The 23,239-nt window shown below is 40.1% G+C and overlaps 1 protein-coding gene across 1 annotated transcript in view; it reads right to left on the bottom strand.

The window, feature by feature from the left end:
• Positions 1-23,239, bottom strand: part of LOC133982866 (mannosyl-oligosaccharide 1,2-alpha-mannosidase IA) — a 189,093-nt gene that overhangs the window by 11,278 nt on the left and 154,576 nt on the right. Inside the window, 4 exon segments of the mRNA XM_062421719.1 lie at positions 1,860-1,975; positions 3,188-3,281; positions 3,442-3,565; positions 8,428-8,522. Coding sequence (XP_062277703.1) covers positions 1,860-1,975; positions 3,188-3,281; positions 3,442-3,565; positions 8,428-8,522 — 429 coding nt within the window.

Below are 23,239 nucleotides of genomic sequence, written 5' to 3'. Positions count from 1 at the left end.
GGTTGATAAAGACACAATCTGCAGCAATAGAAGACATAACAAAGTAATATGTACAATATGAGAGCTTATAAATACCATGAAACATATTTCTTGGGGGCAGAGACTGATGATTTTCCTGCTAATTAGCCGTTGTTAGCAGTAATCATGGTAAAGCATAATTGGAAAATGTCTCAACAGTGTTTTAATTAGTAATCTACTTTTATTTGAATGCCAAAGATAATGAGTTGTGCTGTGCCTTCACCTTAGATCTCTGTATAAACATACAACATATAACTTAATCTGATAGCACGGGGGTCCTTGGCCATTTAAATACCAAGTCACATGGGAGAAGGAGAGTCTGTAATTAGTGGTTATGCCTCTGGCTTGACCCTCTGATGAGAACTGAGGAAATCTCAATGGCACTCTTAAGTTTTTGTCTGTGATATTGTAATTGTAGCCTGAGGGAGAACGCTTTGCTATGACGTTATCGCCATTAAAACAAGAAAATAGACAGCTACTGTTATTTTTATGCATGTGTATACCGTGCTGTGGGTTCTTGTATACAATCATTTTTCTGCAGACAGCGACAGTGCTTTTATTTTACATTACAATATATGAATACATGCGTCAGTCACCATCTAATCACTGCTCTAATCCCATTACGCAGTACCAGGAACCTGTCCTGTTTGATATTATCTTCCTTCCTTTCCCTCATGACCGTTCCACTGAGAACATCGTCGTCACAAATAGACGCATACTGTTTCTACTGGTGATATGGTGCTTTGAATAAAGGCATCCATTACAGCTTTACACTTGAAGCCATCCATCAAATTTAAGTAGCGGAGAGAGAGAGAGACATCTATACATTTTGACATAGAAGCATTTGGTTTTGAGAGATGAAAGGATAATTTGCTTTGCAGTATCACTACATTATTTTTATTTTTTATTGTAGACCTTTTCAGATGTGTGGTGTGTTACGTAAAAATGATGACAATTTAACATACTGCCTGAGGCACTTCTGTCACTTTTACTTAAAAGTCACGACGGCGATGTTACTTGGTTGCACCAAGTAAAACTTCCAACCTGGCACAAGTCTGAATTAAGTGCAGTTTTAATGTAAAGGCCACAGCAGCACAAGGTTAAAAATGCACGAGAGATTAAAAGCTTTTCCCCCTCATGTGGGGTCAAAACTAAACAAAAAACTATGTAAAATTAGTTATCAGACCAGCTGCTCCTCCTTTATAGTTTTGCAAACTGCTTTGATGAATAAACATCCAGCAGCATGTCTGCAAACAGAAATGATCGTCACAGTCCCAAAAGAATCACAACTTAATGTCTTGTCACTCTGTGCTTGTTCGCTGTCAGACTAAAACAAGGCGAATCCTATTTTTCTAACAATGTTAAATGATTGATGAAACCCAGGAGAACACTTATCAGGGGATTCAGTGTAAGAATGAGAGATGACCCTTATCAGTCGAATCACGCTCACAATGCTTGTTGATAAAGGCTTTAACAGCAAAATCCATTTTTAAAAACCCGTCTCTGATGCAGCCTCTTGTAAACTGTGAGGAATATTTACACGACTGACAAAAAAACAAACAAAAAAACAACATCACTTACATGAAACCAGCGATGTTACATATTCAATGTCTGTAAAGAGCTTAAGATGTTTTCCTCCCTCAGCCTTCAACCATCCTCTAAAATATAAGCGGTGTACTTCATGTCGGCTGGTTATTTGGGTAACACTGTTTGTCTTTTATTTGTCTTGGGTGTGAAACACTTTGTACGTACTTTGTTTGATCAAAGGCTTATGCAAATTACTGTAATTATTATTATTTTATCTAATGTAGCTTTGCCTGAGTGGACTAAAATTTCCATACCTCCAGTGCGTTGTAGTACATCTGTTTTGCGTCCTCGTCCGTCTTGTCTGACATGAGGAACGATTTGATCAGATACTCGTAGAAACTATCTCCGAGGCCGCCGATGGAAACGTGATCTATGAAGGGGGACAGAAGAGAAGCAGGACTGTGTTAAAGCATTCATAGGCCCCCCCCCCCTCATTCATAAATAAAATAAGATCATTATATCTGACTCAATCATGTCTGACATGCTGCTCACAGTGTTAGAGAAGCTTTTGTGTGTTGTAGGAAATCACCAGTTTTTACTGTGAACCTGCACATGCTTGACATGCACATTATATTCTCTAAAGTTTCACCACTTTTGGCTTTTCTGGTTAATTTTACGACATTCGTGGTCATGTACTGTGAACCCACACAGCCTCTGTTCACAGATGGCGGAAAATAATCCATTGGAAAGTTTGTTTAAAGCCTAAATTATGTAACACACTTCAAGCTTGTGAGTGGAAATTGAAACAAGTGGCTGTTGATTTTCCTCCTGTCCACATTCAAATTCACAGAGATGAATGTAATAATGGAGTGGGGGCGTGCGTGAGTCTTCATCTATCCACTCATGCTCTTTGCATGCACATACACCTTTGCTGAATCCCCCGCAAGGTTATCACAGTGCTGCTGTGTTTGCCCTTGACATAAATGGATGAGAGAGAGCTGTGCAGCTAAGACTTCTTTTCCCTTTGTGCAGATAAATATATACAGTTTTGTTTCCCTACATGCTCACCCACAACAATTAGCCTCTGTTATCATCCAGATTACCACCTTTTTTAGTAGCCGCATCTTCTTATCCCCCCCTTTTTTAGCCATCTCCTTTCAGGTAAATCGGAAAGATCCAATTTCCTGAAGTAATTGAATTCATTATCATTTAATAACCCAGAGCAAAGGGAGTCATATAGCCATTTCTATGAGCCTGATATTAAAAATGAAAGGAAATTGACGGATGGGTGGATGACACAGATGAGCAGCTAAAAGAGCTTTGACACTTGAGGTGACTCAAGGTCTGCTGCTGCCGTGAAAGATTCAGAAATGGGAAAAGAAAAAAAAAAAAGTGAAATGACATTCAATGAACTCTGAGTCTTGTAATTGTGACCTACACTGGGGGAAACAAACATGTAATACGAGCCTGGTGGGTAACAAGCATGACCTTCCCAGACAGCTCGAAGATGGATGTGTTACCAAGGTCTTATGTAAACCTTTTTTTCGCCCTTATTATCAAGTAATGCTTATTAACTTGTGCTTCTGTACCCATAATGTAAAACAAGAATAAAGGCCCTGTATACAGCTGGTGCAGTACTTACGTTGGACCCAGTTGCCGCTCACTGGACTGAGGAAGTTGGGGTACAGGCCGTGAGGTTTTTCAATCTTGTTCAGCAGTTTCCTGATGTTCATAACCTGCAGAAACAGAGTATGAAACAATATCATCAGGCTACTGCAGCGCCATGGTTTCATAAATTCAACTTGCGTCAAGGCTGAGGAGCATCTTAAAACATCAGAATAAATGAGAGTAAATTGTTGTGCAAAGCAAATCTGGAAATGAGATCCAAAATCCCACCTTCTCTGTGTATATGGGATTGTTGGTGAGCTCGGACAGATGGACGAATTCAAGGTGCAGGGTCCCAAACTCAGCCAGGATGCTGCTCCCGGCTGATGCCCAGCCCCAGCTCCAACTGGTGCCACTACAACAGAGATAAACCAGCAGACTAAGTACCAGGGCTGAAACACACACATATGAGTAATAACACTTTTATTTAGAACAATAAATGAAGGTGGCATTTATAGGCTGGAGACATACTGAGCAGGTTTTAATCACTGTGTCTTTGCAGGTGTAACTAACTCAAAACACAAACCAAGTAGCAGAAATATACAGTATTAATTCATTTAAAAGTGGGTGGAAACAGAACCTGAGACAACATGTGGATTGTCGACAAGACAAGAAATGTTGGCCATAGCTGAACTTTTAACAGTTGTTAGCTTTTATGTGTTTCCGTGTTTAATGTGACTGTTTATGAACTGTACATAGTTCCAGCTTTCAAGTGTAAAATGCACAACAGATTTTTACAGCCACTCAAGCTGCCCACGTCTCTTTGTTTACTGAGCAGAAAACAAAAAACACATGACTCAAAAATACAGCTTACAGAGTTTAATTCAGATTAATGCGACACAATTTCTACCAACTATTGACTAGATATTTAATGTATGTAGATGAATTTCATCCATTCAGTGTAATTTAAGTATCCATTACACTGTTTATGCAGAGTTTAATATCAGCAATATAGTTAATAGACTGATATAAATTGGAATTGGAGTATAATGACTGGTATGCTTACACTCTAAAAGTGTAAAAAAAGTAATCAATGAAAAAAGAACAATACAAGTACAAATGGAAAATAAAAAAAAATCAGTTGATGGGATTTCCTCATAAAGCACTTTGTCCTGTTAGCAATTTTAAACTTTTAAATTGCTAACCGGATAACTATTGGCAATTTAAAAGTTTGAAGAGCAATTCCAGCCTCATATGAACTGACTGTACTCAGCAGCAGTATTACTGTACTTATAAAGTCGAGCCAACAAATGTAATAGTTCTTTCATTTCTTCACCAGCCTGCTTTAGAAGTGATTCTCCCTCTGATATTACTTTGTACGTCACAGTCTCAACATGCTGCAGCTGAACAAAGTCAAAGAAAAGTTATCCACTTTCAGAGAGCCTGATGAACTTCTTCTCAATTTCAGCTTAATGCATCATGACAGAAAGACCTACATTTTATTTCCATTTAGTAAAGCATCTTACCATCTACTGTATGTCTGTACAATGCATTTAACACCCCAGTCAAAAATAAATGGATCTATTTGAACATTTAGCTATTGTCATTTGTGGGTTTTAGTCAGCATTAAATGTTTTTTTTTTCAAGTTGAAAACAGATTTAACTTCCTGCAACCATTTTCATGCAACATCCAGTCAAATGTTAATATTTAGGGCTACAATTAACAATTATTCGCATCACCAATTCATCGTTTTATCTATTAATGGCAGGAAATAATGAATGTCAATGACAAACAGTCCAAAACCCAAAGATAGTCAGTTTACTATCATATATGAATCAGAAAAGCATTAAATCATCACATTTGAGAGGCTAAAATAAGCAAATTTGCTTAATAAATGACAAAATGATGACAAATTAACAAGGTTAGCTATACAGGCTGTGTCATAACCAACAGAAAAACAAATCCTGATAATGATGTGGTTTGTAAGTGTTAAGTGTCTGGAAGTGTCTTTAACTATTCTTTAATATTAAAGTGTATACCATCTCTGAAACCATCCAGCTATTTTACTCTATCACAGTTGGCTATATTCTCTGCAGCTGATGTTAGGTGACATTTCATAAACATTAATTACATGATGTCGAGCAAATTCAATTTCTGTCTGCTAAAAATAAACTCATCACACGTCTATGAAATGACTTCATCCATAATCGACCATTACGTTTATTGCTGTTGTGATTCTGTGTGTCCAGTTTCACAAACTTCAATTTTAATAAAAGTTTCTCTGTGTAAAGACGACTTCAAAATGTTACCTAGAAACTGCGAACAAGGTCAGCAGTACATGACAGCTTTCAGTTTTATTTCATCAGCCTGGGTAATATCACCGCAAATCCAATTCTCGGTAAATGTGTAGTTTCAGAGATGCTGCACTAATGCACACTGTACCACAAGAATGACTTTACATATTCTCTTATAGACGGTGGAGAAGTTCAGACATCCAGTAATGAATTGAACTGAATTTGTAAGAAGATGATAGGATGGTGGGAGAATTAAGTTAGTGTGTTGGTGTGTGAGGGCAGAGGGTGGATGAAAGACTTTGCCACTCTGATGAATACACCCGTTAAAGGTTTGGGGGTCTACATCATTACCAGCTCTAGCTTGAGTCTCATCTGATGCCTCCTTTAAGAACAATCAGTGTAAGAATCAAAGCAGAGGTGCAAGGTGTTAGTGTTTGGAGAAGGGGAGGGGGGGGTATCACTCCTGCCCGATAGACGACAACACTTAATCTTTTCATCCCCTTTAACAAACACCCTCATGCTCTATCCACTGATATCAGGAATAGAATAAGGTGTACAAGAAAATGATGAAAAAAGCAAAAATCAATAACACATGTCACACATAATGTTTTGAGGAAATTGGCGGTGGGTGAGTCTTTGATGTCGGCTCAGAGCACATCAATACAACTGTGTGACCTCTCAATGTGTGTAATTAAAAATCTTTTTTTCTATGAATGACTACAACATTTATTTAACGCTACCAGAAGCACCTGCAGCATTTTAAAAGGGTCTGTTTAGCTTTAAATTTACAAGGGATTGAATACAATATTAAACTTAAATGTTAAACACAGTGTAAAGAGTTTATTTACACTTATTCCACTTAAATGAGATAGATGCACATTTCCAGGTATATATTTTTCATCTGGGGCTCTACTGGAATATATTTGCATGATTTACAGTTCAAAAAACTTTATTATATTATACTGACCCTTAGTTCAGCCTCTGTCTGAAACAGGCTGTTTTAGCTCCTGTCTCTTTAAGGCCCTCCCTGATTTGACCCACTGTGCTCTGATTGGCCAGCTCTCAGAAGCTGCCTCACAGTCGACTTCTGGCCACCCGGGAGGACACGTCAACCACCCACGACACAAACTACAGTAGTAGGATTTCACTTAAGCCTGCACTTTTGCCTTGACATCAGGTTTTGAAACTTTGACTATGTTTAGCAGAGATATCCGACATCATAACAGTTTAAAAATAACAGAAAATCACATAAAGCATGATATGTACCCCTTTAAATAATGAATTTCCCCTAGAGCGGTGGTAAGATGAAGGACAAATGAAGATGTAAAAAGCATTGCCTGCCAAAGAAATGCTCTTATCTCATGGACACATAAAGAACAACTAATCCTGTGTGTGGTGAGATCTGATCTCCTACATAGACGTTGCCATCTTTAGTTACTTGGCAGGTCTCCATTAAAACATACAGACAAAGACATACAAGACTAAATATACAGGAGGGGATTCATGAAACCAAAGTAAATCACTTCAAGCGTGTAAGAAAATTCTTCCTACACATTAGTCAGAGCCGCAGGTCTGATCTCCTTTGTGTGCAGAGTACCGACTGCTTGTGCGAGTTGTGTTACAGATTGCATATGTTCCTCTCTGAAGTGACGAGTGTGTGCGTGTGCAAAGAGTGGACAGGCTTGTTTGTGTGTTCACCCCGCATGACCACACCATGTGCAGCCTGGTTCCTCCTGCCCATCTGCACCCATGTTGGTGATGTAGCAGAAATTAACTGTAGAATAAGGTAATTAAATCTGCCAGCAGCTGTCCGGCTTGGCTGGTGGGTTAATTGGTAGCAGGTGGATGACAGAGGTGCCAGAGAGTATCTTCTAAAATAAGATTAGGAAATTAAAGGAAGAGGAGGTTATACTGTCTGCGGGCCACAAAGATTCATGGAAATCTTAAAAAGATATAAAAATAAGTCTGACAGTTAAATATGGTTAAATAATTTCTGGTATTTTAAGATGTATGAGGGTAAAGTGTTCTGGATCCAGTCTCACTGAACACTTTTTAACACAGCTCAGCTGAGCATCACACTTTTTCCGGGTTTTTTTCCCTGTTGTTTATGCATCTTACTATTGTTGGCGAGGTAGAGCAGAGGTAAAGTCAGGCTGTGGGTTTGTACGCTAGCGATGATAATTTGACTGTCACAGTCACTGACACAGTGCTGCTATCAGCAGACATCAGTTTGTCAGCTTTTTTTCTCCCTGCAAGCTTTTCAACTCTTATTTCTAGACTTGCTGTAAAATTGTTGGATCAAAACACAGGAGGCTTATTTCTTATCCTCAGTCCGGCTTAAAGATGCCCCGTCCCCAAATCCAAACACACAATTAAATTCAGGGATAAATTAGCCCTGAATATTAGGCTTAAACTTGTGTTGCATGACCATGGTTTTAACAAAAAGTGTGCCAATAAAGATTTTAGATTAGAAAGGTAATGGTTTGGAACAGATTGAAACTCATTTAAAAGTGCAAACATTATTTATGTCATTTTATAGTGTTTATGGGCACAGATTAATTCTTATCCAAACGTCATCGTGATTATAAAGCTCAGCCTGCAGCTGCTCCATAGACAATAAAAGAGAAATGTGGACCCATTTGTCTAAAATCCAACTCTATTTTTCATATTTATTTTTTACAATCTCACTTTCCTTTTTCAAAGTTCTTGACAACGTGCCAAACTGTCCCGAGGCATCAAAATAACTGCAAGTTGAAATCAACTGTTGTAACTCTGGCTTAGAGGAGGGTTAAATACAAGATTAGCATCTTTCCAATTTGTTAACAACTTGCACATTAAACTCATCTCATGCTTTTTGAATCATCCTCTGGCTACGGCTGCACAGATGAACAAGTCGTGCTGATTAATGCCAGCCAGCCTGATAACTTGATATTTTCTTTTATCAGAGGACAGTTGGAGGTGAAGGCTGCTGCTGAGACTCACCTTCCCAGGTTGATGACTCCTCGGGGGATTCCTGTTGGCGTGTTGAAAGCAGGCAGCAGCTTCTCTCCAAGCTCCATCACTTTACTCTTGAACAACTGGAAAGAAAATACAGGATGACAACTTATAAAACCGGGTAAGTACACAAACATTACACATAGAAGATGTGTGAATATGTTACAGTTCAATGGTAATCAAATAAATATATTAAAAAAACATTATAAATTCAGAAGCTGCCTAAAAATATCACACTGGAAGACGGGGGAATCAAAAGCCCTGCGCCCATTTCTCCCCAGTTTTCCCTCTTAAGCTAATTAAGTGTAACATAAGGCCTGGTACAACAGGACTCCAGCAGGATTAAAAGCAATCTTGCGATGTAATCTACAGCAGTCCATTTAAAACCGCGATTTCACTGGCCAGACTCTCTGAGGCCGAGGCTAAGGCAAAGTTAATGTTTCATTTTATGAGCTGGATTATCAGTTACCAAATCTCCATTAGCCAGTGGGAACAATGCTTTAAAAAAATATTTAAAAAAAATAAATAAATGAGGAAAATGGAGTAAGGTATTTAAATCCTGGCAAAGAGAGATTCGTCTGGAGAGACAAAAAGGGTCGAAGTGGCAGAGCAGAGGCGAGAGGGAAAGGGGAGATTCATTCAGGAGACAGAAAGCCTTGGAGACAAGAGAGCGCAGAGAAAATGATTGAGGAGAGAAAGACATGGAGGGAAAACAAAGTCTAGACAAAGAAAAAGTGCAGTCAGAAATGGATAGTTTTTAGAATAGTGACTCTGCAGAAAAACGGAGGAAGATGAAGAGAAATGGAGCAAATAAATTAAAGTCTAATAGATAGAAATAACTCACCAAGTGTACGCATGCACTTTACAAAACCTTAATTGCAGTATATTGATACTATTTAGACATTATATACACCCACTTCTGTGCTCAATGTGCCAGTTTTACTGCCAGTAGCTGCAGCATCCTATAATCTACCCATGAGCCTTTGCAACACTCATGTCTGTTATTGGAGTGACCCCCATGGGGTCTTTACAGCTTTACAGACACTCTGAACCACAGACAGTCACTGACAAGAACGAGGATTACAAACAGTCAGAAAGGACATAAATGAATGTGTCGATGCTTGAATAAATGTACAGACTCACTATTTAATTGAAGACATTTCCAAATAGCAAGAGACTCTTATTTTTTTAATGTTGCAAACGAGGCAAATGAGATTTAATGCAGGCTGTTAAATAAGATATTCCTACAGACTCTGTCACAAGATGGCCGACATTCAAAAAAAAAGAAACAAAAAAGCAAAAGTTGGACGAGATCCTGCATTACATTCAAACAGTTCATATTTAGAGTCCTGAACCTCCATACTGCCAAGATAATGAAGACATCAAAAACTGTCAAGTACTCCCCAAGCAAACCAGAAGCCCACAGGCCCATCACACACACACACACACACACACACACACACACACACACACACACACACACACACACACACACACACACACACACACACACACACACACACACACACACACACACACACACACACACACACACACACACAAAGCAGACAAACACAAGTACAACATGAACACACACACACAAGCTTGCTCTCATTTGTGTAATGTTCTTACATCATCTTGAATTTCACTATTGAAATATACCTTTGTTCATCTTCATCATGCACATTTAAAGGGATCACACACACACACACACATCCACAGCACTCCCTCAACGCGCAGCTCCTAAATACACGGGTCGAGATTAAGTAACAGACAGACGAGAAGCGAGAGTAGCTGATTATACCGCAGTCATTCATTCTAGTTTGCTTGTTTATAAATTACTTGATTAATTATAGTGAAACCCCTTTGGCTGGCATCTGCTCTGTGATTTACTGTAGGTGGCACACAAGCTAAATTAAAGGCTGTGTTCATAAATCTGTCTTTGCTGACACGCTCCAGGTCCCTTGTACCACACTGTAAGCCTCATCCAGCACATGAGCTTCATTACTGAAGTGCTGCTGTGGTCACACTGTGTTTGCACCCCATCCAATAAGGCAGCACTATCAGCATCCTTCAAGATGTTCACGACTTTTATTTATTTATCTCCTCTGCCTTTCTGATAAAATGGCGGTATAGAGGAACTCAGTGAACGGCAGCATTGATCAGATGTGACAGCCGACAGGTCGCTTTCTTCTCTTTTCAGTCAGAATTCCCTGTAGGGTGGCGGATAGAGGCTGGACACAAATGGCTTTTCTATCAGCTCTTAACTGCTGAAGACACGCACGAGGCAGGCAGTCATCTCTCCTACAGTAAACATCGTCAGAGCCCAGCGGAGAGACACTTTGAGAAACTTTTCTTAGTCTGCCACTTCTGTTTACCAGAAAAACCTCTCAGTCTCAGCCTCGGGGAACAAGGGACATGAGAAAACTCTTCCATCCCAGCTATGTGTTCACATTTTAAGGTCTCCTTTACGTCCAATTTTCACTGTAAGATATTGTAAGATTAGTTCTGGTAATAATCTGTATTTCTCAAAGTGCTTGTGATGAATAGTACGTGATGAATAAAATAATAATAATTATTATAATAATAAAATGCACAAAAGTTAAAACAGTAAAAGAATAAGCTCAATTATCATACAAATCCTTTGAAGAGACCGAAATCAATGATGTTTGTCCATCCATCTCTCAAATACTTCTGACTTTTTTTAAACATCATTCTAAGTAAAGGACTTAAATCTTAAAGAAAATCTATCACAAATATATATTCAAATGTGTAAAAAATGCTTAACTGTTCCCTAAAAGTTAGTTTTTAGAGTTACTATAGATGTGACCAATCAAATATTCACTCTGTACTAATTGCGGCCAAAAATATCAACGATATTATCAAACCGCTGCTGTCATGAAATAATGCTATGAGATGAAATATGATGAAAGTGCTTCACGACTTGGATTTATTAAACTTAACAAGCGTGAGCAGAGAACAATATGATGCAACTGTTGTTTGACTCTGATGACAGAAAACACTTAAAAAACCCTGTGAATAAGAGGTTGGCTGTTAACTGTAGTGTTTGTGTCTACATTTTATGCATTTGTAACAATAGAAAAAAAAGAGGAATATCAGCAGCCTCATCCTGTCATGAATTACAGCTCAATTTCTTAATCATCTAAAAGGTGTTATGTGACTGTTCTTCTTCACGCTTTGCTTGAATATCTACTTACAATCATGAGGCGGGTTGCTCACCAATTCCTCCTTTCTTCTTCATGTTTAGGACACATTCTCAGGTCTTATTTGACAGGTGACGAATATCTCGAATATATAATGTGGCAATAAAATGACTTAACTGTGTGACTGGTTGCTGATGTGTTTTTAGCAGCGAGTAAAGAGCTTCATCAGCTGCGTGAAACAGTCAATCACAGTGTCGCAGATTCTGAGTAAAAAATGTAGGTTTTTTTATTGTGAGAACAAAGCTCTGGCTCTTCACAGCTGCTATCACCTCGTCTTTATTCACATTACTGAGATGTCGGAGACAAAGCTGGCAGAAAACCTGATCTGCTGAAGATGAGAAAGCGGGTGATAAGCAGCAGTGCCATGGAAATCATATCTGAAGTTTGAAGGCAAATTTCATCTCCACTTCAGAGGACTTGTGGTTTCCTTGATTCTGTCCTCTGGTTCTGAGACCAAAGCGCTTGCAGATTTCATGCATAATGTTTATTTGATACAAGTCCAGCACAGACGCAGTTATTTTCATGCAACCAGTTGCCTCTGTGAGAGGAGCTTGTTTGAAGTCGCTTTAAGTTCCTGTGCTCCAAGAATAACGAACTAATCTGAAAAGTCTCTCGGTGACATTTTAAGAGTCTTCTGATGTCGCCTGGCGGAGAAAAAAAAAAAGACCACAGATAAATAATACCTATTTGACAGCCTATGAACTCCAATCTGTAAACTAACCTCTTGAGCCTCTGTCGCTATCTCACACCAACATGCAAGTCCTCAGTAATTTCTCATCATCTTTTCTCTTTGTCCTTAATGTTGGAGGATGAACCAAATCTATAAAGCAGCTAAAAGGCAGCAGAGCCTGTCAACTCCAGTAAGTAAGAGAGTAAAGTTTATTTATGTGGCGCTTTTCAAAACAGCAGTCCCAAAGTGCTTCACAGCTGATAAAAATGCGTAATACAGCATGAAAACAGCGAGTGATGAACAAATGGAAACAGACATTCAACAGTAAAAAGACAATATAAACAAACAAAACAAGATTGAAAGACAACTAAAACTAATAGAAGAGCAATAATCTTATTTAAGAAAAACCTGTACTAGCCTGTACTGGTTTTTTTTTTTTTTTTTAAAGTGTGGGACAGATTCAGCTGACCTGACAGTGGGGAGCAGGCGAGTCCATCATGTTGGAGCTATAACAGTAAAAGCACAGTCTCCCTTTTGTTTTGAGTCTGGGCTGTGGGACACTTAAGAGCTGCTGGTCAGAAGAGTAATTTTTGGTGCAGTTTGTTGAGTAACTCTGTCCTCAAAAATCACAAAAACAACTCACTGTCTCTACTGGCATACTGTTTCATTCAGAGTCATCACTCTGTGGGTGAACTACGCCTCACAGCTGTAGTCTTTTGTATGCTGCATTGTGTTTTAATGTTGGGTTTCAAATAACAATAATTTCATTGCTGATTAATCTGCCAATAACTTTTTGGATTTATTGATTGAACTATAAACTCAAATCAATTTAAAGACTACTGGATTATCAAATAAACTGCAAATTAATGTAATCTTCTGTTAATTGACTATTCAATCATTTAACTAATCGTTCAAATATAAATATAGTAACGTTTGAATCATGTTTACAAGTATTCATGCATCAGTTTCCATTACAGTCAAAGATGAGAAATGCTAAAAAAAAAGTTAAATCTGAAGTCTTTAATCATAAATATATAACACCATTTCATTCTCCTCTCTTTGCTCATCTCATCCCCCCTTCCTTTAGACACAAATCCTACAACTCTTTCACAAATATTAGTCAAATAATGAATTCACAAGCATATCAAACAAGTGCCTTTAAGTTAACATAATGTCTTAAAGGTGGTCTGAATAGGACTCTTCCATTATTTAAGATGTTGATGATATATTGAGCGAGGTTGAAGATCCATTTTGATTTCGTCACATTAAGTCAGAATTTTTTCCATACCTCTACATCTATAGTGATGGATATGTGATTAATAACTGGCGCTCAAGTGAAGGAAAAGTTTAAAATGACTGATTACTATCTACTTTGATTATAGAATCGACCATTTATAGAAAGGCTCTAGTAATACATGAACAGTTTATACAATAAATAAATATATTAAAGGAGATTGTCCATTCACAAAATCCAAACAGTGGAACGTCCTTTTGTGTCTCTGTAGGATTTGTCCATTTGTTATTATTTCTATAAATACATTTCAATGGTTAAACACACACACACACAACACACACACACACACACACACACACACACACACACACACACACACACACACACACACACACACACACACACACACACACACACACACACACACACACACACACACACAAAGATATCCGAGGTCTAATTCAGCCAAGGCCCTAATAAGACACTCATTTGGTGAGTGCGAGTTGACTGAAACAAAAAGTAAATTCTGTGTGTTTAGTTTCTCTCCCAGCGGCATTGATCATTTTTAGAATCCCTTTCTTTTCTCTTTATCTTCGTGGGTTCTCCAAGGGAACGCAGGAATATTCACAAAGAAACAGATGCAGGTATCTCATACGCCTAATGCAGTCAACACTGATTGAAAGGGATATCACAATAGAATATTTAATATAATATTCAATACATATCCCCAATTTTTCTACCTTTTCAAGCTGCAGACGTCAGACAAGACTGACAGGAGGAGACCCTTTCTTGCACATTGATTTCGTTCTTCATTTCACAAGATGCTGCTGCCAGCTGACTGTGAAGCAGAAGAGCCCACAGGTCGCTGCGCCGTCACTCATCTACGGTTCAACAAGTATGAATCTCAGTACCATCACCGCTGTGAGCCTTTGAGCAAGCTTTGTCCTCCCTGCTTTGAATATTTAGAGACAGATGTCAGTTGCATTGAGTAGTGTTAACAAGATCGCAGAAAGCCTGTAAAGTGTCTATTCTAAGACCCTCTGCGCTTATTTATCATAACCAAACAAATAATTGCTGATTTTAAAAACCTACATTTGACTCCATTCATGTCTGTAATTTCATCGTGAATTTCAGTTTTATTTTTAGTGCCTGCAACACGTTTCAGTGTCTCACTCGGCGGAGCTGGCAGTGTGACATAGATGTCTTGAACGCTGTCTGCTAACTCGAAAGCGTGCAGTCCCACATCAGCCGCTCGCCCCTGATGTTGGAAACGAAAAGTACTATGCATAATTTATGCAGCATAGCATCGCCTGAGAGCGAGTAGGCGAACACGCTAAAGCAGATCCAATAAATTAGACATGAGGACTTCTCCGAAAACAAACGCAGCGGTAAAATGGAAGTGCCCACCAAAGCCCAAATTGGAAAACAAACAAGTGGTGGCTGTTCAATCAAGCCCCCGCTGGAAAGAAGCAGCACTAAATTAGTCCACATTACGGCTATATTGTTAAGCAATGTTCATCAGCTTAAATGTTCTTCACTCAAGTACATGAACTACCCACCTTTTTCCACCCCTCCCTTTGACCCACTAAACTGGGTTGATACAAATGATTCACAGTTTGCTGACTGCTGCTCCTGTATAATAAAACAGTCACAGTTGCTGTTATATATTCCAATTCAGTGATGCAATTATGGTCCATACATACGCTCTCTGCCTGTGCCTCAGCTCTTGATGTTGCCCAAAGCCTAATTACTACAGCTATGAAAGCACACCATTATCTCTCCCCTTTGTGTGTGAGTACCAGGATAAGGAAAACAACATTTCCTGTTGCACAGGATTAGGGATGGTTTGTGAAGATGTGGTTGATTGACTGCTGTAAATGTAACTGGTCATTATTGGGATGTTTCAGCTCCAATAATAAAATCTTTCCATATTACAGGGTAGCCACCAAGTGGCACTGTATGCTTCAGTTTTTCTTTGGAAAATCAGATGGGGCTGTTTTCATCTAAAGCTGATTGTTGTGTGCAGTGCTATTGCAATGCCTGTATGAAATGATGGAGGGTGAGGGGTGTCCACATGGGAAGAATTAATCCCACCCATGCTCCACTGTTTTGAAAAACACATCAGGACTCTGTTATAAGAAACACACGATATATTTCTGAAGTGATCACTGAGCTCCATGTGCCACATTCTTCACACCTTGAGAGATTATAATGTTGGCACACTGGACCTCATCGGCTACATCTGTGCCACACACAGGAAACAACGTAAAAGATCCCTCCCGTCACATAGCAACACTCTTTCACCTGCTTACGCACTGTCGGATGTCATGCACCATCAGCTCTCTCCGTAGCAACAGATCAGACAGACCCAGTGACCCATCAATAATTCAAGCTACAATTTGCCCAGTGCCATAGCCTCTCTCCTGTCATTACTGGGGAAGAAGAGCAGGAGGAAGTGGGGGCCGGTGGGGTGCAGAGAGGAGCAGTGCTTGGAGAGGATGTCTCATTAGGGCCATGACAGAGTCTCCCTGGTCTGGTGTTGGACGACTACAGGCACCTTCTGGCCCTCTCAGCCAGGCAGAACAACTAACAGGTACTTTGCTGTGTGGGAACCGCCACACAATACTGCAAGAAACTGCAGGAAATCTTATTAAACTGTAAGAGAAACACTGTCTCAGACTGTCTGTCACTTACATGCAAATGGATAAGACATCGTAAGTCTGTGTGGGTGATGGATTAAAGTTTTCATATCCTTTCTTTATATCCTGTCAGCAACTTGCAATCAGCAACAGATTCTGATACAAAGCTGAGACTTGAAAGCTCTGCTCGCTTCAACCAGGCGCTTTAATGTTCATTACAGTCATCAATAGAAGTGTTTGACGAAACAAAGTCGTAGTCATACAGATGAAAGCAAAGTTTGTCCTTAAGGAGGTGCTGATGTGACGAGATCAAGACAGTTCTCAGCAAATTTCTGGCTACAGAAAACTGACATTTTTGATGATGGTGATACAAGAAGAAAGCTCATCTAGTGTCCAAAATGGAAATGTTTGTTCTTTGGGGCACATTAATGGTCATGGGTATTTTGTCCTGATGTTAGAGCCAGAGGAGAGGTAAAGGGTCAGCAAATATATTAAGAAGTGTGCTTTGAGGACTTGGAAAATCTACTGCAAATTTCTTGAAAATTCAGGTATAAAATATGTTGCTTTATTTGGATCAAAAATGGACCAACCAGCATCTTAAAGTGCTTCAGTACTGGAGCAAAAATGTTTGCCAAGGTGCAAACAAAAGGGTGCATAAAAGGTATGGTTTTCGAGCTATAATGGAGGTATTCATCTCTTGTTCCACACTGTACAAAAAGGTCCACACCTCCTCCTCCAAGATATCTCTAAGGGCTGGACAATAAACATACAGCAAATACTTGTTGTTTATTCCCTTAAAGAGATAAACATAATCCGCGGGACAAGAGCCAGCGGATAGCAAGAGAGTGGTAATGAGATTGGGGGAACACAATGCGATGAGGGGGTGAGGATAAAGTCGAGAAGATAAAGCAGTCACAGCCTCTGTAAGGGAGAGAGGGGGAGGAGAAAGAGAGAGAGAGAGAGAGAGAGAGAGAGAGAGAGAGAGAGAGAGAGAGAGAGAGAGAGAGAGAGAGAGAGAGAGAGAGAGAGAGAGAGAGAGAGAGAGAGAGAGAGAACTGGGGGTGGTTTGTCTGAATCTTTGGGATGCAAGGAACCAAGCGAGATGAGGAAGATCAGATTTGGGTTATCTGTGTGGCCTAGCGCAGTTCTGTGGTTCAGCTGACAATGTGAGCCAGTTGTTTGTGGAGTGGAAGAGAGAGAAGTGGGGCTTCTTTAAAAGCTCCTGATGGCAGAGTCTGGCTTCAAAGCAAGCCTCATCAAAGACTCGGCTCAGTGAGGGATACGGCCACTGTGATGCCATGCATTTTGGGGAGCCAGTGTGTGTGTAAGTGTGTGTGTGTGTGTGTGGAAGCCAGAGAGAGACAGATGTTTGCCTTAGAATGTGTTTATTCCTCTTTATGTGTATGTCTCTACTGTAAATTAAGATGCCATACAACATGCTCTTTGAGATCAATGTTTATAGCACAAATCCTTCACTGGCTCTTCTGCAGGAGTCTATGGAGTTGTCAGCGGCTGACAGCGAATAGGGAGATGGTGAGAGGTGCGGCGGTGTAAGCAGAACTCGCACTTGGGAAGCCAAGGACTCGCCGTCACGCATGTCAGCCCAAGCCGCACATGCAGTCATTTAATTCAACTGTGCCTCTGAAGTGTGATGTCTTTTGGAGGAAAGTTGCCGCCCTGAGTGACAAAAACTCTGTGTAATCTATCCTCTTTAACCAAAAAATAAAAGCCTACATAATCACCCAGCCCCCATAGAGTCTGTAAAGAAAAGGCAATTCAGCTTAACACAGTGCACAGGCTGCATAGCGTAGATAACCGCCATTCAGACCCACAAAATTTCACTGCAATTCCTGGAAAATTGAAACGACTAAAACACTCCAGAAACTCGATTTCACAAGTTCTTTAAAAAAAAAAAGAAGAAAGAAAGAAAAGAGTGAGAGTGAAGGCAGCAGCTCACTTCTTATAATGAAGGATAGACATTTCATCAGAAAGCTGTGATGGCATACATTTAAAAGAGAAGGAAAAAAAAAAGATTAATATTGACGTATTGTGCAAGGTCAAACTGGATTGTGCATGATTAAAAATTGGGATGCGGCCAAGATTTGAAGGCTATACCTCAGTAGAAACAGTTTGAGATGGTAATATCTACAATTATACTGTACATCTGTTTAATCTGAGTTGGAGTGTTAACAAATCTGCTGAGGTCATCTGGAAATACAGAGAGGATAGTTGACTGTGTTGGTGGAGGGAGTGAGTATATATTAGCTCGTCTTTCACTCCTCCAGACAAGGGAGGATGCTCAGTAAACGTGGCAGACTTGACTGATATGAGATCTGAAGAAAGGGGTCGTGAAGGGGTCAAGCTCAGCCTCAGCTGTTTTTTCTATAAACTCAAAATCCATTCAAATCGGAAGAGAAATTTAGACATATACTGTCCTCAGTGTGTTGCAGTTGCATTTCATTTTTTGTTGACTGCATGTGGAAATGAAACATGCTTTATGATATCTACCGCAGTCCATCACATTATACTGTGTGCCTTTTCATCCGAGGTAGATGCATGATAATGCTGGGTCACATTTTCACCACAGCAGAGAAAATACAATTTCTCCTAGAGTGTACAATATCCAGATTGAGAAATCTTTTAGTAAATTATTCAAAATCACTCCAAAATCACTGAGTGGGAAAACTTAGACTTTCAGTTCCAGGGCCTGAGGTCAAGCATACACAAGTGTCTTTGAGTAAGACACTGAATCAATCGGTTGTGAGGTTGCCGTTGTGCAGCTGATCTTCTGCTCTGAGGAACAAAGTGAAATGACAAATCCCCTGCGGGCAACAGCACAGCAATACAATAACAGAAGAGAAAATAAGGTGAATTGAGATATTAGAGAGGCAGCCCCTCACACAGCTGCCTGTGTAAATGCTCTAAAAAAACATCAACCATAGACATGCCTTAAAGCTTCAGACAGCTTCTGTTTAACAGCACTACAGAGGCACTGCTGATGACATGCTATTTTGCCTGTGATCTAAGACGTTAGCTGTTGCAGCCTCTATCAGATCATCCCCATAGGTTAGAAGGCATATGGTGTTGCACTCCTCTCGATCTTTCGCAGGCATTATGATGGATCCTCTTGATTCTGTCAGCACCAACCTCCATCCGTTAGGCTATCATCTTCTCTGAGTCTACCTCAGGGACCTACTTAGATGGCAATGTGTTCTCCTCTCGGATTGGCCTGGCAGGCTTCCTGTTGCCGCGTACACGCTGTTGCCATGGTTTCGGCTGGGGCTGCGCTGCAGTGTTCACTAGCTCCATCTGTCTTGGGTGTCAGCTGGGTGGAAAATGCAGTGATTCCACTCATTTTCTCACCGGGGGGTGGCATCCATCCTGCTGCCACTCCTCTGTCTCCGTGCTGGCACACATCAGCACAGTTCCATACTCATGTTCAGACACACAGCTCGACTATAAAAGAGGATTGTTGTTTTGGGGTTGGACATGCTTCATCAATTCGAAGGCAAAATAATGTTAGGGAAGCTGAACAGATTTGCTTTGCTCCTGCCAAAAGACCCAGGTGCAGTGTTCAGGCAATGGGAGTGAGAAAAACAAATAAATACAGTGGAGCTCGTCTGAGCCCAGTAGAAAGGAGGTCAGTCATATCAGAAAAATAGAAACTGGATTAAATTTCATAATTAAAATACTATGATGAGCTGCATGCATAATCCACATTCCAGTTTCCTTTTATCCACACAGAAATTCCCAAAAGTTGTGCAAAATTAATCATCATTTCTTAAATTATGCTTGTGTAAAATTGGTTAAAGTTTGGACATGTAGTGGCTGAACAACTGACCATATCAGAAAATAGCAAGGGGCAAAATGGACAGACCTGGTAAGAATGGTGTAGTATTGACTATGTGCCCACTGAGGCAATGCCAGAGGAGAGCCAAGCTTGAGGGCATCGGGCATGTAGCTTTTCCACCTGAGATTAACACTTGCTGTGGTCACTGGCCCTTGGCTATTTCTCCTGGAACATGCTTTATATGGTTTGGTCCAACTTTTCCTCGAGGTATTGTTGATTTTTGTAGAAATGTAACTAGTGGTGCATAGGAATTCACATTTTAGACCTACCAAGAAACATGAACAGGGATATGAAAATTGTAGTGAGACCAATAACCAGAAGATAATTGCATTGCACCAGCTGAAAAAGACAGCTACAGGCATGACCAACAACATAAATAAACATGAATCACTCTGACACTCTTCTTCGTAAGAGGGGTGCTTGGAGTTTTGACCTATCATAAGAACTGGAATATCTCTGGGCTGAAGATGCTGGGCTGAATATTCTAACAAGATGGTGAGTAATGGTGTCTGATATTCCCCATATCCCTTAGTGTGCGAGGCCCCTGGGTCATCTGAGGGATCCCTGTCTTGCCACAAATGTCACAGCTCATAGATATTGCATGGACCTTGGCCTTTTGATGCTAATTAAATGTTACTGCTCACAAAGCGCCAAAGTAGACGAAGGGCAGGAGGAGAGATGGAGTGTGAGGAAAGGACGGAGGAAGGTAAGGAAAGAAAAGACGCGGAAACGGAGATAGGAGGTGGATATATTAATTATGTTAAACACAAATCCTCCCCTCCCCACAAATCCAAAAGACTCATAAGCCATTTCCTCACCTTAACTGTTATTTTTTTCACTCCTGCATATTTTAGACATGGATTTGTAAAGCCAGTTGTGACTGATATGGTGAAGTGGGGATGAATATATATATATATATTTAGAAAGCTGTAGGAAGCTTATGTAGTTTGCTCCAACATACATTTTTTTGCAGAAGTACTCATTTCCCCAAACTATGAATTGGAAAGTGCAAAGTTAGCATGAGCCATAGAGCCACAATGATACATTTATGGGAAATAAATAAATAAACTGGAATCATCCTTTAATTGTATTATTATGTGAAGCCTGTTTTCACATGAAGTAAATCAGATTATCTTTAAGACGTTGAATAATGTTGGTTTACAGGTACAAGTGATGACACACACTATAAGTAGTCAGTCATGTGTCATGGCGGCTGCTCTGATATTGTTGGAGATTTTACTGATAGCACAATCAGTAAAATTACACCTTCACTTGCTGTGTATTTATGGCGCGTCTACATCTGTTTAAAATGACGCTCATGCATGTGCTTCCACTTCCTCAAACACTGCGATTTATAAAACTGAACCATGTGTACGCACAGCTTTGCAAATCTTATGAAAAGACTGCATATGCATATTTATGCCTTTGTGTGTAAACATGGTCTTAATCATGAATCTACTACAGTTTTATGCATCTGCTTCAAGGTTTGATCAGAAACGGAGAGGAGAGAGGGACACAAACAGTCGGGGGATGTGTGGCTGGACACGAGCCAGATTTGAATGAGATGCATTCAATATCCTCCCAGGAAAAGAACATATTTGTCCGCCTGATAAGATAAAATATACATTTATGCCTTTTCTGAGCTTGTTGAAAAACTGAAAAACTGCAGCCACTGTGACTGGCACTGAGAGGCCATGACCTCAAAGCTAACTGACTAACACCACCCACCAGCATGCTCCTATTCACGGGCAGCCCTCCGTCTGTGAGGAACATTACGGTTACTCTGCTCAGTGTAGAAATGTGCACATAAAGAGGGACTGTGATGGGGTCTGACCTTAACAGGCAACATAGAGTCAGAAAAACACCAGGCGGCCATCAGCTCACTACTTGACTGAGATACAGCTGTTGATCGAGTCAGGAGTCCTCAATCGATGAGACCGGCAGAATAACACTGAGCTGCAAAAAGGGTCTGGTTTTAGTTCCCACAAGTGTGTGCGCCTGTGACTGTTTGCTAGCGTGTGCTTTGGCAGGTTTTGTCACATCTGACTGCCAGTGCTGTTATGTGAATCAGTGGTTGGCCCTGAGTTGGGAGTCAGATGTTGTAAATGTAATTTGTTGATGCGTGGAAAACAATCAGCTTAACACGGCGCTACATTAACAATTATTTGCTGTTCTCCAACAACGGAGCAAATCCTGTACAAAAGAGTGTGGATCTGGGCTGGTGAAGCTGCACTCATGCTTTAAACTGTAAGAGTAAAAGATGTAAAGTTGCCATTCAAGGACAGATGTGCTTCTATTATCTGGAAAGAAAGCGGGTGACTTATGTGAGCAAGTGGGTGATTTGTGAAAGTCACCTTGGCGTGGTTATTTAACTTATCTAAGGCAAAGTCAGCAGTAATCAAGAGAGCGCTTCATGCAGAGTGGCATTTGTAATGTCCCAGTCCAGTCAGGAAACACAGGCTTAGTTGGGACAAGTCACAGGTTCTGTCACCCTGAATAAGCCTGCTGTCCCCATCATGGCTGTGAGAGCACACTGCTGGTCAGCTTGTATTAATTTCAGAAGGCTCGCTGTGTCCACAGTGGTGACAATAGCAGAGCCAAGGTGTCTCCTGGGAAGGCATGCTGTCACTCCTGCCACAGTAACATCCACACAAGAGACTTAACATTTTCTTTTTTCTTGCTTTTCAGCAGCACCTGGCATGGCTACAACTTATTTCAAACATGTGAGAAGAGCTCACCTGTCTTTGTAGGAGTATGTGTGAGAGAGAGAAAGCAAGAGCTGTGGTAGTTGGCAGCTAGTTCTGCCATCATAACAACGTTATCAGCTTATTCTATGATAGGTGGACATGATCTTGTTATTTTTACTGATCAATATTGTTCATTGTGTTTACAGGCCTGTTTATTTACATGTCATTTTAGCCGATATGAAGCCAGAATAAAACAACATAAATTATTGTGTGTGGTCTAATTGAGGCAAATAATCTGTCTTCCCGTTTCAGCAGCTTGTTTCCATTTCTATCAGCATTTGCATAAATACTGTTTTGGCTAACCAAGCTAAGGAAAAAAACCCAGTACAGAGCCAGCACATTAAGGTATAAGTAGCAGGTGATTTACTACCTGTTTTTAATATCATTTAGCAAGCTGTGACAACATAACATCATTATACTCTGAGGGAACATTAGT

The sequence above is a fragment of the Scomber scombrus genome, chromosome 7 (assembly GCF_963691925.1).
Source record: "Scomber scombrus chromosome 7, fScoSco1.1, whole genome shotgun sequence".
Lineage (NCBI taxonomy): Eukaryota > Metazoa > Chordata > Actinopteri > Scombriformes > Scombridae > Scomber > Scomber scombrus.
This window is presented reverse-complemented; position numbering and strand designations above follow the sequence as displayed.